This window comes from Nelumbo lutea, chromosome 8 (assembly GCF_056320005.1).
Source record: "Nelumbo lutea isolate HS-2025 chromosome 8, American lotus-T2T, whole genome shotgun sequence".
NCBI classification, from domain to species: Eukaryota; Viridiplantae; Streptophyta; class Magnoliopsida; order Proteales; family Nelumbonaceae; genus Nelumbo; species Nelumbo lutea.
In genome coordinates this window covers 28,083,957-28,099,825 of record NC_142691.1, presented here as the reverse complement: position 1 = coordinate 28,099,825, position 15,869 = coordinate 28,083,957, and the positions used below count along the sequence as shown (strand labels likewise).

At 36.9% G+C, this 15,869-nt stretch overlaps 1 protein-coding gene across 1 annotated transcript; it reads right to left on the bottom strand.

Annotated features, from left to right (window-relative positions):
* Positions 1–11,671: 11,671 nt before the first annotated feature.
* On the bottom strand, positions 11,672–14,530 carry LOC148843594 (protein SIEVE ELEMENT OCCLUSION B-like). Its single transcript, XM_088957436.1, has 7 exons — positions 14,375–14,530; positions 14,148–14,261; positions 13,613–14,043; positions 13,285–13,391; positions 13,016–13,137; positions 12,438–12,905; positions 11,672–12,304 (listed from the first exon to the last, which is right to left on the bottom strand). The coding sequence occupies exons 1-7, from the start codon at positions 14,528–14,530 to the stop codon at positions 11,672–11,674; spliced, it is 2,031 nt and encodes a 676-aa protein (XP_088813562.1).
* Positions 14,531–15,869: the final 1,339 nt, after the last annotated feature.

The following is a 15,869-nucleotide window of genomic DNA, read 5'->3' as shown; positions in this document are numbered from 1 at the left end:
CATTCATTTTCATCATTAATAAAACCATTTCTTATTTATCATACTTATTATTGTTTAATGTGTCAAATATATGATATTAAAAATATTTTCAATATTTTCAATTTCTATATTTTTCATTTTATCTATTTTTGAATTTTATTATTTAATTGTAACAACATGGATTGACCCATTTGACCCAAAATGATTTAATTTCTTACCAATGCCTAGATGAAAACACTATTTTTTTTCAAGTAGATTTTAAAAGTACTTTTTATGTTATTGGAATTATTAATTTATTATGTATGGATTTAATTAATATAATTTAATAATGAGAAGAAATAAAAATATCTTAAATATATGATTCAATGAAGGTGAATGAAAATTAATACCTTAAGTTGAATTTAATGAGAAGAAATTGAATGCATTGAATATCTTATAATTGTATCTTTTCAACTCATTTAATATTAATAATTGATTACCCTTTTGCCCTCATTTTTATCAATAAATTTGAATATAGAAAAGTAAATTTTGTCCTAAAAAATTCCACAGATATTACTAAGGATATTCATTCTTTTTAAAGTAGTATAGATTTATTAGAATAAGAGTGCTCCACCGAGGGGTCAAATGATCCTCCAACAAGAGAATGATCACTGAAGCAGCATCGCCTTCAAAGATTGCAGAAGAAATATCAGAAGAAAGGGAGAACTTTATGCTCTCAAGAAGAGCTGAAGCTTCACTAATCAGATTAGGCCATCATTGAAATTGTTCTAGTAAAAAGCATGGAACCATGCTCATTACGAATAATGATGCCAGGTGGGGATTGCCAATGCTTCACATGTGGGTATATCAATTCAGGATAGATACCCTTAACAGTCCATGGAAATGGCCTGGTACATTGACCACTGGGTTCAACATATATTGTATATGAAATTTCAGACCTTAGGGTGTGTTTTTTTCTGGATTTCGAGGATAAAGTTGGTCAATGGGATTTTGATTTCCATTGACCAAGAATCTCATGTTCAGTTTTCAGATTTATGTAGGGAACAGGGAATTAAAGTTTATTTTCCTGGGTATCACTTATTTTCCGGGTAAGTGATACCTATCTCCTAAGTGGATAAATAACTTTCCCATCTAGGGAAAAAAATTGCTAACACTTCAATGAGACAAAAATGTTTTTTTAATAATGGATTTTTATGGCTAAAATGATGGTTACCTTATTTACCTAGGAAATAAAAGAACATGGGTGTAATAAGTATTTACCAGAAAAAAACTTACCCAAGTAATTGCATTTATCTGAATAAATAACTTACCGAAAAGCAAACAGGGCATTAATGTTAAATCATTTATAATCATGTTGAGGTCAACAAGGTGATAGATGGCTTAGCAAATAAGTTAGTTTTGTGATCGTGTCTTTGATGAACTACCTATAGAGATTCAAAGAGATGATGGAACTGGTTTGCCTTTCCTTAGATGTAGATAAATTTTTATCCATGTTCTAAGAGACCATTGGACACAATTGAATTACATGAGCTAGTGGTCTTCTTGTATAGATTTTCTCCGGGGATAAGTTATATATACCAGGAGTAATTAAAGTTTGTGGGGTTAAAAGAAAAAAAAAAAAACTATTGTGAGGATCAGTTTGGTAATAATAGATATAGATAATCTAATAATTTAGTTTAATTTAGTATTTTTCTACTTGGTTCAAAAGAAAGAAAATTTATTATCAATCGTGATACAAGACCCACCATCCCATATAAGGAGCTAGGGAAGAATCTGGATAAAAGCTGCCTGACAACATTTATTGGATACATGACTAATATTTTGATCCCAATCCCCAGTGGAATACCCATTTCTTTCACTCAACGCAACATTTGCAAAGGAAGTATTTTTCCACGGAATGGCTGCATATTGAACATTTTACCGTCTCTGCTGCTGCCTGCTGGATTATTATTATTAGCTGATATTGGAACAATCAGACGAATGCAGTGTGCCTTGGTATGCTTGTCTTGTACGTATTCATTTAACATGTACAGTCAAGAAATTCCCCTGCGCTCAGGTTCTGGATCCCAGGCCACTTTTCAAAGTCCTCAATTAATAGGGATAATTAATGTCTTCTACTGCATCTTCACGTTCAGATCCGAAGACCCTCCAAACATTTCATAATTGCATCCTCAAGGTTTGCGACTGCGTTACAGTGTGCCATCTTGTAGTGGGAGGATTGTCTTCTCACTCCAAGCCCTGGCCTTGATAACTTTTCATCTCTAATGGAATTCAGTATCTTAATTTTGTAGTTTTAATTTTCTCTGGATCGCTTTGTTCCAAGGTAAAATGGTCTCCATCTGAACTTTGGTTTCTTTTGTAATAAACCTCATACCTTGGACAGATTTTCTTATCCAATCACGATCATGACCTCCATAGAAACAGACAATCTTTCCTGACTTAATTAATCTACGAAACAATTAATAAATTGTGTACTGTAGACCCACTTTAACAAAATTCAGTCCGTGTTAGAGAGTCCAGTTGTACCAAGAAATCAGTCCCCCAGCTCTCTCGCTCCCAAAGTTCTACTTCAGTTTTGATGCCGAAGGGGTACGCTTGAGCACCCCAAGTTTCCACAATTGGATCGAAGTGCATTGGTGTGGCTAATCACACCTTGTTTGTTTAAGACTACCAGTATGGACTTCCTACGGAAGTTCCATTTTTCCTTGATGTACCACATGAAGGCCCAATGTATGCATATATTATGATGGATTGGCCAGCCACAACCAAGGCATCTGAGAACCTACTTGATCGACACTTGTTTCTGGAGTTATTTTAATGGTCTGATCCACGATTGGTAGCCAAACTACTTCAAAGCTTTCTTTTCCCTCAACTTTGCTGTTATAAATCTTGGTGAGAGAAGGAAATTCTTCAACATTGACGAAAAGATCTGAGATGAAGAAGGCAATGGACTCGCCCTTGAGTCTGTCCAAGCTGACCTACACCACCAAAGCTATTGAGCGTGAGAACCATAATTTTTGTAGATGAAAAAACAGCTAAAAACTTAAAATTTTGAATTAGGAGGAAACAATTCTTATGAGTCAATCAAACCTTTTATTCCTTGTTATGACCAAGGATCCGCTTTTCTGTTTAGGAGAAAAGCTTTAAAATTAGTTCCATGTTGTTTTCATATTCGATTCAGAAGTTGTTCAAGGTTTCCACATACTCGGCGAAACCTACAAAAACACTTTTTGTTAAATTGCATTTCCAAGCATGGTCTTTACACTTTTCCAAATTAAAAAACATTTAGTTCGATTACATGTCAATGGATGAAGTCTCAGAGAGAGAGAGAGAGAGAGAGTATAGGTCTCTTCGTTGCATTTTTATTAGATACAATTCATCTCATAAAGGGTACAAGTGCTATAATCCAGTAACTTCACAAGAAATTATTTTTAGACATGTGGTTTTTGATGAGAAACAGTTTCTTGGGATCACTCAAGATAGTCTTTCCTCTGGACCTCTAGATTCAGTGCTAGTCACTCTACTTCCTGTCCCCTCAGTTGATGGCATGTAGGAGAGTTCTATTTCTCCTCATGATACTACTTCCAGTCAGCAAAGTATGGCTCCAGGTTCCTCTTTCATTTATTGTTCTACTAATGGCTCATCGTCTCATAATGGCACCCAGATAGAACCATCACATCAGAGAACACAATTCCTTCAAGATATTCTTCACACCACACTTGTTCTTCCTCCTCCAACCGCACAAACTCACTCGATGATCACTCGTTCCATATCTGCCCACCCTGCTCAGACTGCTACAAGGTATCCTCTACTTGAAGGACTTCTAGCAGATAGTGGGGTGTATGATGTAGAACTATCTTCCTATGCTTAGGCGTCCAAGTCTCCAAAATGACACATGGCAACTTGTTTCCTATGATCCCACTTTGAATGTTGTTGGCTCTAAGTGGGCTTATAAAATCAAGAGAAAACCTAATATCTCTGTAGAAAGGTATAAATCTAGATTAGTTCCTTAAGGTTTCTCTTAGGTTCATGGTGTTGACTTTATTGATACTTTTAGTCTTGTGGTTAAGCCAACCACTATCCGTGTAGTCTTATATCTAGCCATGTCACACGGATGAGACATCAAACAGTTGGATGTTCACAGTTCTTTTTTGAATGGTTTTATTCATGAAAAATATATATATGAGACAATCTCATGGTTTTGAGGATTAGACTCGTCCAGTTGTCTGAAACCAATGAGGTTAAGACTTGTTTAGAGAACAAAAGGATACCAGAGATTAAAAGAAGAGAAGAGAAGAGAAGAGAAGAGAAGAGGAGGAAGAGAAAATAGAAGAGAAAGAGGGGTTTGGTCTGCTTAGTCTGCTGCCACAAGTGATATTTAAAATTAGGTCTACAACAATAAGTGGTACAATGACAGGAATGCCCCTGTCACTAGAAACAACAAAAAAAGAATTCTAACAATACTCTAAGAGTACTATAAACAAAGGAAAAACATATGAACAAGTGGGGACCACAAGCTGGTCAACCATTTTCTCTACACTCCCCCTCAAGTTGGGAAAATATATTGATCATTCCCAACTTTCTTAAATCTGACTCAAGCTTGATTTTGTTGACTGCCTTGGTGAAGACATCGATAGGCTACGTATTAGTGGCAACATGAGGAAGTCACACTTCTTGAGTTGTGAGCAATGTTAATGACCGCCTGGTTATCACAATACAACATCAAGGGTCTTTCAAACTCAATTTCCAATTTTGTAAGGAGAGACTTCTGTCATAATATTTTTGTAACACCATTAGCCATAGGCCTGTATTCAGCTTCAACACTAGACCGAGCAATAATATTTTGTTTCTTGCTCCTCCATGAAACTAAAATTCCCCAACAAAGGCACAATACCTTGAGGTAGATCTCCTATCATCAATAAAACCTACCCAATCTACATCAGTGTATACTTCAATCTTCATATGGCCATTATTTTTAAAAAGTATAGCTCAACATGTACACCTCTTGAAGTAGGTTAAAATTCTCTCAACAGCAAGGAGTTGTGAGTCTTGGGAGAGTGCATGTACTGACTAATAACATTGAAATCATAAGAAATGTCAGGGCAAGTCAGACATATGTAGAGAAGTCTTCCTACAAGTCATTGATACATACCTTTATCTTCTAAAGGCTCACCATCTTTTTCATTAATCTTATGATTTTGCTCAATGGGAGTATCAGTATGCTTAGCTCCTAACTTTCTTGTCTTTTCTAAGAGATTAAGAACATACTTCCATTGGGAAACAAAGATTCTATGTTTGGACATTGCCACTTCAATCCCAAGGAAATACCTCAACTCACTCAGGTCCTTCACTTCAAATTCTTGATTAAGTAGTTGCTTAAGAGAGTTAATCTCATCAAAATTACTTTTTGTCACAACAATGGCATCCAACATACACAACTAGGAGAGTCAAAGTAGATTCTTTCTTCTTAATGAACAGAGTGTGGTCAGATTTGGATTGAACATAGCCAAATCTTTCCAAAGCAAGTCAGATTCTATCAAACAATGCCCTTAGAGATTGTTTTAGACCATACAAAGCTTTCTTCAACTTATAAGCTTTCTTACATGTCTTTGCATCATAAAAATTAGGAGGTAACTCCATATACACCTCCTCCTACAAGTCACCATTTAGAAATTCATTCTTAACATCCACCTGAAATATAGGCCAAGAGAAGTTAGCAGCAAGAGACAGTAAAACCCTGATGGTATTCATTTTTGCAATTGGTGCAATGGTCTCCAAGTAATCAATGCCATAAGTTATAATGTATCCTTTAGCCACCAGTCTAGCTTTATATCTTTCAATTATACCATTAGCATTATACTTCACTATGAATATCCACCTACACCCAACATGCTTCTTCTCTCTTGGTTGATCAACCGGTTCCCAAGTATCATTCTTTACAAGGGCATCCATCTCAACCTTCATTGCTCCCTTCCACTTAGGGACAACAAGGGCCTCTTGAATTGTTGTAGGAATGGAAATGGCAACAATGGAAGCTAAAAATGACTTATATGATGATGAAATGTGACCATAAGAAAGGAAATGAGAGATACAATGGGCAAAGGATGAGGTACACTGACGCTTCACTTTATGTACCGCAATCGAGAGGTCAAGGCCATTTGAGGATGGCTGAGGCACAGTAGTAGAAGAGGGTATGTCATCAGTAGTAGGAGTGGGTAAGGAGGAGGCAATACTTGAATCAGGTGTCATAGAAGAGATAGGAACTGGCCTGGATGGATCTTTATTAGAACCAATTGGCCGCCACCATCTTCTATGGAACACCCTCAATTCTTTACACTTTTGACAACTCCCCTCAATACACTCCCATCCACTTGTAGGAATAGGCAAAGGAACATCTTGAGCAAACACACTCTACTCACCACTCTCCCCATGAGGTAAAACCATAGGGTAATAGGGGACATTTTCAATGAAAGTGACATCCATAGATACAAATATGGTGTCATAACAATAATACCCCTTTTGATTTTGTGCATACACTAGGAAAATACATTTAGTAGCCTTAGGATCAAATTTTGAACAGGCATGCCCAAGGATTTGGACAAAACAAGTACAACCAAAGGTTTTGGGAAGAATAAAAAACTACTTCTTATCAGGATACAACTAATTAAAAGGAACTTTCTTGTCCAAGATTCGAGAAGGAATGCTATTAATGAGATAAACAATAATAATAATGGAATCCCCCAAAAAATGGCTAGGAACATTAGTATTCAGCATGATGCTTCTTGCAACTTCAAAGATGTTCCTATTTTCTCTCTCAGCTACACCATTAAGTTGAGGTGTATGAGAACAAATGCTCTGATGAATTACTCCATGTTCAAGGAGATAAGAAGATAAGGGTTTTGCAAAATATTTTTTGGCATTATTAGATATGAGATTTTTATTTTAACCTCAAAATGAGTCAGGATCATTTGATGAAAATTGTAGGTCAAAGTGGGAACCTCATCCCGAGAGTGTATGAGGTAAACCCATGAAAACTGAGAGTGGTCATCAACGAACAATAGAAAGTATTTGTACCCACTCATAGTAGGAATATGATATGACCGCCAAATATCAATATGCACAATTTCAAAAGGAAAATAACTTTTTTTATTAGTTTGTGAATAAATTGATCTACAATGCTTTTCCAACACATAACTCTCACACTTCAAGCTGAACACTTGGATTGACTCAAACAAATTAGGAAAAAGACTCATTGTAGACCCAAAAGATAGATGACCCAATCGATAATGCCAAAGCATAATCTGACTTACAAACCGTGACACAAAAGACTTCCCATCTTCTTTACTCTTCCCAGGTGGATGTTTAAGGAAGTAGATACCATTCATCTCACGACTAGTTCCTTGTAGCCCGATCTTGGAAAACACATTGACCTAGGAAAATGGTCATTTAACAGTTTTGGTGTTTAGTGGTACTACTGATAGAAAGCATATAAGTACTTAGCTTAGGAACATGCAGAACTGAGGATAAGGAAATAGCACCAGAGACATTGATTTCTCCCTTACTTGAAAAATAGGGACAAGAGATCCATAAGCAATAGGCACTTTATCTCTACTAGAGGACATGCAATAGGTGTGAATTAATGAAGATAAACTGGTCATATGATCAAATGCACTTGAATCAATAATGAAAAAATGGCTAGTGTTACCTGGGTAGAGCATGATAGGTAGTGGCCCTTGTACCTGATTGAGCAAAAGCAAAAGTTGGAGTAGAACGAGACTGTCCAGAGAAGCCAACTTCACTCTCCAACTGAGATAAAACAACCCTAACAACAGCAAATGCATCAAGAGAATTGGGATCTAGTGTTGGGAGTGGATGGAGCTCCTATGGTTACAATTGTGGATGAAACTCCTATAGTTATAGCTGCATTAGCATTTCTCTTCTTGTTCCTAGTCTTTCTGGAATTAGCCGAGGCTAAAACTTCAAACAAGTGTCCTTAGTATGTTTTGGTTTACAGTAGTCACAAAACACATCCCTCTTTCCATCCTTTTTACATTCGTCTCCTTATCACCTTCAGTCTTCGGTTTTATACTTGCTAAAGCTGATTTCATAGATGGAATTTGTAACATAACTTTCCTTCTACTTTCCTCACCATGTATCAGAGAGTAGGCTTGAGATAAAGAGAAAATATTTCTAGTGAGAAGCTGTTGTCTTATAATGTCATAGTCAAAGTTTATCATAGTCAGGAATTCAAACACTTTATTTTGACTCTCCCACTCAATAGTCTCAAGATGATCAATCTCATACTACAATGATTTCAAGGTGGAGAAATAGACTGACATAGGTTTCTCCCCCTGTTTAAGATTATTAACCTCAATTTTTAGTTAATAGGCTCTAGCAACATTAAGGGGCTGAGAATAGGTTTCTTTCATATTGTTCCAAATCTCCTAACCTGTGTTTGCCCAAAGAAAGTTTCCAATGATATAAGGCTGCATGGAGTTGCATAACCAAGTTATAACCAAATAATTTTTTGAACCCATTTAGCGAGGGAAGGGTCCTCCTATGCTGGTTTCTTTGTGTCTCCCATCACATACCCCAACTTTCCCCTCCCTCCAATGGCCATCATGGATGATTGGGCCCATTCCAAATAGTTTGTTCGATCAAACTTGACTGTAGTAATCTGAAATGAACTGTTGTCAATAAAGTTTCCTGCTCCTACAAGTCCTACATTTGGTTTGTTCTCATTCCCGATCATTTGCATGCTGAAATGGACAAAGAATAATCACTGAATGGAGAGTACAAGACTGTCCAAACTCCTTTTTCAAACAAAAATTCCAAGTACTGTCCAAACAACACCCAAAGTAAATAAAAAACTTCAGAGGCCTTTTTATGAACACAAGGTGGGAAGTAGAGGAGACCAACACTGTAAAAAATAATACAACCCGGAAGAACATTCCATAAAGAATCCTTAAAATAGTCCATGAGAACAACCGAACAACTGTACTGATTCCAGAGAAATTTCAAACAGTCAAAAAAAAAAGAAAAAGAAAAACAACCCAAAAATTATTGGGCGCCACTCTCAATCTCTGATTTAAGCTCTAAATCAGAAATCAGCTTATTTTCTCCGATTCTTCCTGGTCACCGGATAACTCTCCAAGTAATTTGAACGTTGGGCACCTTCTTCAATTTCCAATAACCTCCAAGAACCAAGCGAATCAATCTGAAACTTCCATCCCTAGAACTACTCTCATGTAGTCAGCTGGATAGCACCTACATGAGAGCCCAAGGCAAGTTTAGGTCTACTTTGATACCAAGTTGTCTCAAACCATGGAGGTTCAGACCTATTTAGAAAATGAAAGGAAACCAGAGATGAAGAGAAGAGAAGAGAAGAGGAGGAAGAGAGAATAGAAAAGAAAAAGGGGTTCAGCCTACTTAGTCTACCGCCCCAAGTGATATTAAAAATTAGGTCTACAATAATAAGTGGTACAATGATAGGGGTGCCCCTATCACTAGAAACAATAGAAAAAAAATATTCTAATAGCACTATAAACAAAGGAAGAACATATGAACAAGTGGGGACCACAAGCTGGTCAATCATTTTCTCTACACGGATTATGTTTGAAAGTTAAATAAAGCCCTTTGTGATCTTCGTTAGGCCCATCGTTCTTGGTTCTCTCGGCTCTGTAGCCAGTTACATGATCTCGGTTTCAGAAGCTCTTAGTGTGATCATTCTCTTTTCATCTATCACAAAGCTAATACTTCTCTCTATATTTTAGTATACGTTGATTATATTATTGTTACTGGGATTTCTGTTTCTCATGTTTCTCAAGTTATTATGGACTTGTCTCGTAGTTTCTCTCTTAAGGATCTTGGATTTCTTCACTATTTTCTTGGCAAAGAGGCCCATCGAGACAAGAATGGATTGTTTCTCTCTCAACGATGCTATAATCTTGATCTTCTATAGAAGACCAATCTTGTAGCTTCCAAACCTTTGACCACACCTATGGCACCTACGTCCAGGTTGTCAAAATTTTAGGGTGAGCCTCTGTCTGACCCTACTTAATATTGTAGTATTGTTGGTGCCTTGCAATATGTCACCCTTACATGGCTAGATGTGGCAATTGTTGTGAATAAGGCGTGATAGTTTCTTCAAACTTCCATTGGTGATCATTGGACGGTTATGAAGTGTACTTTGAGTTATCTCAAAGGTACAACTGACTTTGGGCACTTATTTATTGCTAATTCTCTTGGATCATTAGTCGCATTTTCAGATGCTGATTGGGCCGGCTGCCTTGATGACCACCATTCTACCGGCGGCTATGGTGTTTTTCTTGGTTCTCATTTGATCTCTTGGAGCACTAAGAAACAACCCACCATTGCCTATTCCATCACTGAAGCTGAGTTTTGTTCCTTATCTAATACCACAACTGAAGTGTTATTGCTTCAATCTCTCCTACAAGATTTGGGTGTTCATCAGTCCTCTGCGCCTGTTCTATTTTGTGATAACATTGGTGCTACAAATCCGGTTGCGCAAATGGGTTCTCATGCATGTACGAAGCACAATGAAGTGGATTTTCATTTTCTGCATGATTATATTTTTCGCAAAAATATGGTGGTCCGATATATCCCTACTGATGATCAATTGGCTGATGTGTCTACCAAACCTCTTTCCCCAGTTCGATTTGACTTTCTATATTCCAAGTTCATGTGCTTCCAGCCCAGTTTCGCTTGAGGGGGTGTATTAAAGAAAGCTATGGACTGGCTAATATAACAAAGGAAAGTTCTAAAATTGGTAACTCTACAATAATGCAAGTTTCTAGTAGAAAGGAAAGAGATGTAGATGGTAATTATACAAAAGTTCAAGTTACCAATGGAGGTTCTCACTTAAGTTTAGAAATAGCTGAAATAGTAAGAAAATCATCTAAGAAACATTTTTCTTCCTTTCCCTTATTATGTCATTCCTTTGTGTATATATTGTACCCTAATCTCCTTAGTCGACATATACAAGAAATACAAGAAATACAAGTTCCTTGCATTGTTGAGAATTGTTCTTTGTTCTTTCTTTAACTTTATGAGATGGGTTTCGGTGGTTTGCTGGTTGTGTCGGGTGGTTTTGTGGTTGTTGTATTTATTTCTGGATCTTTCTCTGGTGCTGGAGGACTCTTGAGAGATGCAGATGTCAAAGGAAAACATCAAGAACATCTTAAAAATGAATGTCAAATCCAATTTCAACATTCCTACAGGGAATCGATCGAACAGTGGTGCGGACTTTTTAGCTCTCATAAGGCAATAGTTGAACAAGATAGACTTAAAGACTTATAATTCTGCATACGAACGAATTATGTCCATTATTATGGGATCGAGGATCAGTATGGTAGCTAGTAGTAGATATAGACAATCTAATCCTTTAAATTAGTTTAATTGAATATACTATCTACGTACTTGGTTCAATTCAAAACAAAGAAATTTCATTAATTTATTATCAATCCCAATACATGCTGGATTTAATTTATTCAAAGGAAATTAAGACTACCCCACCATCCCACATATGGATAGGGAAGAGCCTGCATATCTAACACACAACATTTTATTGGATATTCCAAAGCATCTAAGGAAAAGCACACTAACAACATTTTTATTGGACAATTGACTGGTATTTTGATCCCAATCCCAGGTAAATTAACACTCGTATCTTTCACTCAGTGCAACATTTGTAGAGCAAGTACTTCTCCATGGAACGGCCGCACTCTGAACACTTTACCGTCTCTGGAATGTTATTAACTGCGCCTATTGGAACAATCAGACGAATACAGTGTGACCTGCAGGTATGGCTGCGTCGTACATATTTATTTAACGCAGTCAAGAAATCCTCATGCCCTCGGATGAGTCCGGAAACCCATTTTTCAAAGTCCTTAATTAATAGGGATAATTGTTTTCCACTGAATCTCACAGCATTAAGATCCGAAGACCCTCCCAACATCAAAGCCCATCCATCCTCATTGTCATCATAACTTGATATGATCATCAATTCTTTCACGATTGCATCTTCAAGGTATGCGTTACAGTGTGCCATCTTGGAGTAGGAGATGCTTTCAATACGATGCCAAAATGAACGGATTGTCTTCTCATCCCAAACCCTTGATAACTTTTCATTTCTAATGCAATTCAGTATCTTTTCCAATCGTTCTTTGCGCCGATTTGTTCCAACGTAAATGGTTTCCATTTGAACTTTGGTCTCTTTGGTAAAAAAACTCATAGCTTTGCCAAATCGTCTTATCCAATCAAGATCATGACCTCCATAGAAACAGACAATCTTCTCGTCCTTAATCTGCGAAGCAATTAATAAATTGTGAGTGTAGACCAACTTTATTGAATGATTGCATTCAAAAACTTGCGACGTAAAATTTATAAAGAACAGAAAAGAGGCAAAAATCAGTCCGTGTTTGAGAGTGCAGTTGTACCCATGTTGGTAGATCAGGTGCAAATCCCTTCACCAAGAAATCAACCCCTCCGCTCTCTCGCTTCCAAAGTTCTACTTCAGTCTTTTCGTAAAAGGGGTACGCTTGAGCACCCCAAATTTTCACCATTGGAAGTGCATTGGTGTGGCTAATCACACCTTGTTTGTTTAAGACTACCAGTATGGGCTTCCTATGGAAGTTCCATTTTGACTTGATGTGCCATACAAAGCACTTATGAATGCATGAAGGGTTGGGAAGGCAAAACCATGGCATCTGAACAGCTACTTGAACAGCACTTTGTTCTGGAGTTTTAATGGCCTGATCCACGATTGGTAGCCAAACTACTTCAAAGCTTTCTTTTCGATTAATTATGTTATAAGCCTCGGCGAGAGCTGAAAATTCTTCAGCATTGACCATAAGATCTGAGATGAAGAAGGCAATGGACTTGCCCTTGAGTTTGTCCAAGCTGACCTGCACCACCAAAGTCATTGAGCGTGAGAACCATAATTTTGAAGATGAAAAAAAAAGCTAAAAGCCTAAAATTGAATTTGGAGGAAACAGTTCTGGTGAGTCGATCAAACCTTTTCCATGACAGAACGTTGATAAAGGATCAGCTCTTCTGTTGAGAAAAGCTTTTTAATTAGTTTTAAATTGTCTTCATATTGGGTTTGGAATTTCAAGGTTTCCTCATACCCTGCGAAATCTGCAAAGCACTTTTTATGTTAAACTGCATTTCCAAGCATGTTTTTTACATTTCTCCAAACTTAAAAACTTTTATTAGATTACAAGACATCAAATGGATGGAGTTCCAGAGAGGGAGAGAGAGATCCTTGTTAGATTAGTGTCTAACCTTTCTCTGTAATGTATGATTCACATAGAAATTTATGAACTGGAGACGCCAAGTTGTAGATTCTTGTGAGTTCATCATGGATATCATCAGTGGCTGACATTGTGTACCTAAAACATTGCAGGGAAGGAAGTTAAAAGAGAAAAAAAAAAACGTTTTCAAAACCATTTTGTTCAAGTGAAATAAATTATGACCGTATACTCATAGATCATATATATCTTAAATTAACATATGTTAAGACTTTCAAAAATATAACATCTTATTGTATATCTTCTCTCGGAAAAAAAAAACAAAAAGAAATTAAGGAAACAAAACATAAGTCAAGACTTACTCTGCACCCATTTTCACTAACACCATATTCGAACGTATGCAGGTATATAGGCTTCGGATGATGTAGTATACAGCTATTTGAAGGCTCAGTTTGACCGAACGATCTGTCTGAGTTTTGTAGAGTTTAAGCCCCATAAAGTTATTGGCCATAGCATGCACTCGACGGAGCAGATTGGAGATAAGCTCGAAACGAGAGTTTAGGGAACGAGAATTAGTTTGGAGCAAGGAAGGAAAATGCTTGAGCATTCTAACTGATGTGAACAAAGGGTTATCCGAAAGGGGTTGTGCAGTGAGCCAGAACTCACCATAGTTCATGGCAAATGCACTCATAACCAGTACAACTTTAGCTTCCCATGAGTACATCTTTAGAGTATCAAACAAGGCCAACGTAGCTTCATCGGGTTTCATACCACACGCAGCTTTACACGTTATCTGTCCAATTGTGAAAGAATTCAGTTTATGGAATTAGAGCAGTGAAAAAAGGGTATATATATACATGCTAATGATTTCTAGAGTAAGTACTCTATAGGTGATACCTCCCAACTTAGCGAGTGAATGGTGCCACGAATACTGTCCTGCAATTCAAGCCTCTCAACTGAGGTAACGATTCTTTTGTCATTCAATCCTTGAAGACCACTTTGCTCTAATCCCTAAAATGACAAAATCACATTCTTACATTTTGTTATATTCGTAATCACACTCTCTCTCTCTCTCTCATACATACACACGCACACAGAGACATACCGAGGGAGAGGAAACGCACCATTCCGGAACTGAAAGGGATTAGCTTGAAGATTTGGTTGATGACATCCATTAAAGGATTGAACTCGAAGTCTTGGTTCTTCGGTCCATGCTGGATTTGTTGAATGATGGCTTCCTCCTCAGAGGTAAGGGAGTAAAATGAACCAAACATGCTCATCTTAACCAAGCTAATATGCCTAAGACAACACACTCTGTTCACTTGCTAGATAATTAGATCGACTGTGAAGTAGAAGCAGTGTTGGGTGTTTGATTTATAGGCAAAAAATCGAGGCCATTCTATCGAAAGTCAAGTGTTCAGACTTCCAAGTTGCTTATTGCTTTCACTGTTCTTTTTAGCGCCGTTGTGGGTTCCAGAATCCAGACTGTTGCATATTATTTCAAATTAGGAGAACGCAGATCTTAATTAAAATAATACAAAATACAAGGTTTTACACTCTACATTATTGTATTTGTACTCCTTCCAAACTGAGCATTAGGTAAATTATAAGAAACTCACTTGTTTGGGTGTTGCTTTGCATTTTCAAGCGGAAAGCCCCAGACAAAATATCCTAAGTCTGTGTTTGTAAGGTAAAAATGAATCAAAGTTTACACCCAAATCTTTGCATTGCAACCAAATACAACCTAAGAAAAAACATTGGGGTTGCTGCTAGGGGTGGCCACGAGCCGAACTCAAGGTTTTAGCTTGAACAGAGCTCAAGCCTTATAATCCTAGGCGAGCCGAGCTTGAGCCTCATACTATTCAACTTGACTCGGCTCCAATCACCCGTAGTTGCCGCTAGTGGAGAAGCATTTGAAGATTGCTATTGGACATAGAAAAAGCAGTGGATCCTCCCATTGTTAAAGAAGAGAGTAGTTTTCTTATATTCTTTGGAGAAGAGGCTAAAATCATCACACGGATTAGAAGAACATACAGCAGAGCGGTCGCTAGGTACTAAAATTCCCAAACTAGTGGTACCCCTCATTGTAATGGGCATTTTCATCATTGAATTTGATTAACTTTATGGTGATTAGTCCTTTTTTATTCATTTACAGTTCTCTTCATTTAAGATTGAACTAATTTAAAGTTTCCATAACTAGGTTTGATCAGGTGTACAACAATAATTCTTTCTCTTCATTTACATTCTGTCGTCTTTGGGTCGTAAATTTGCAATCGTTTCTTTTGTTAGTTTTTTAGCATTTTGATATTTTAGACTGATTTGAGCTCCTTTAATTTTTTTGTGTTTGATCATTTAAACTATTGATTTTTAAATGATCCTTTATTTCCTTTTCTGAAACTTTGTTGTTTCCACTTTATTTCTTTTTTTGGTACTTAAGTTTTTAAATGAATTTGTAGAATTTTCCTTGTAAAATATTTATTCTCTCTCTTTTTTTTTTTTTTTAATTTTATCAACCTTATCCCTTAAAATCGTGGATTTCAACCTTCTTATTCCAATCCGTTGCCTAAAGGACATTTTTGTCCTATACATTTTCTCCCTCACTCTGAATGGTTGAATGAT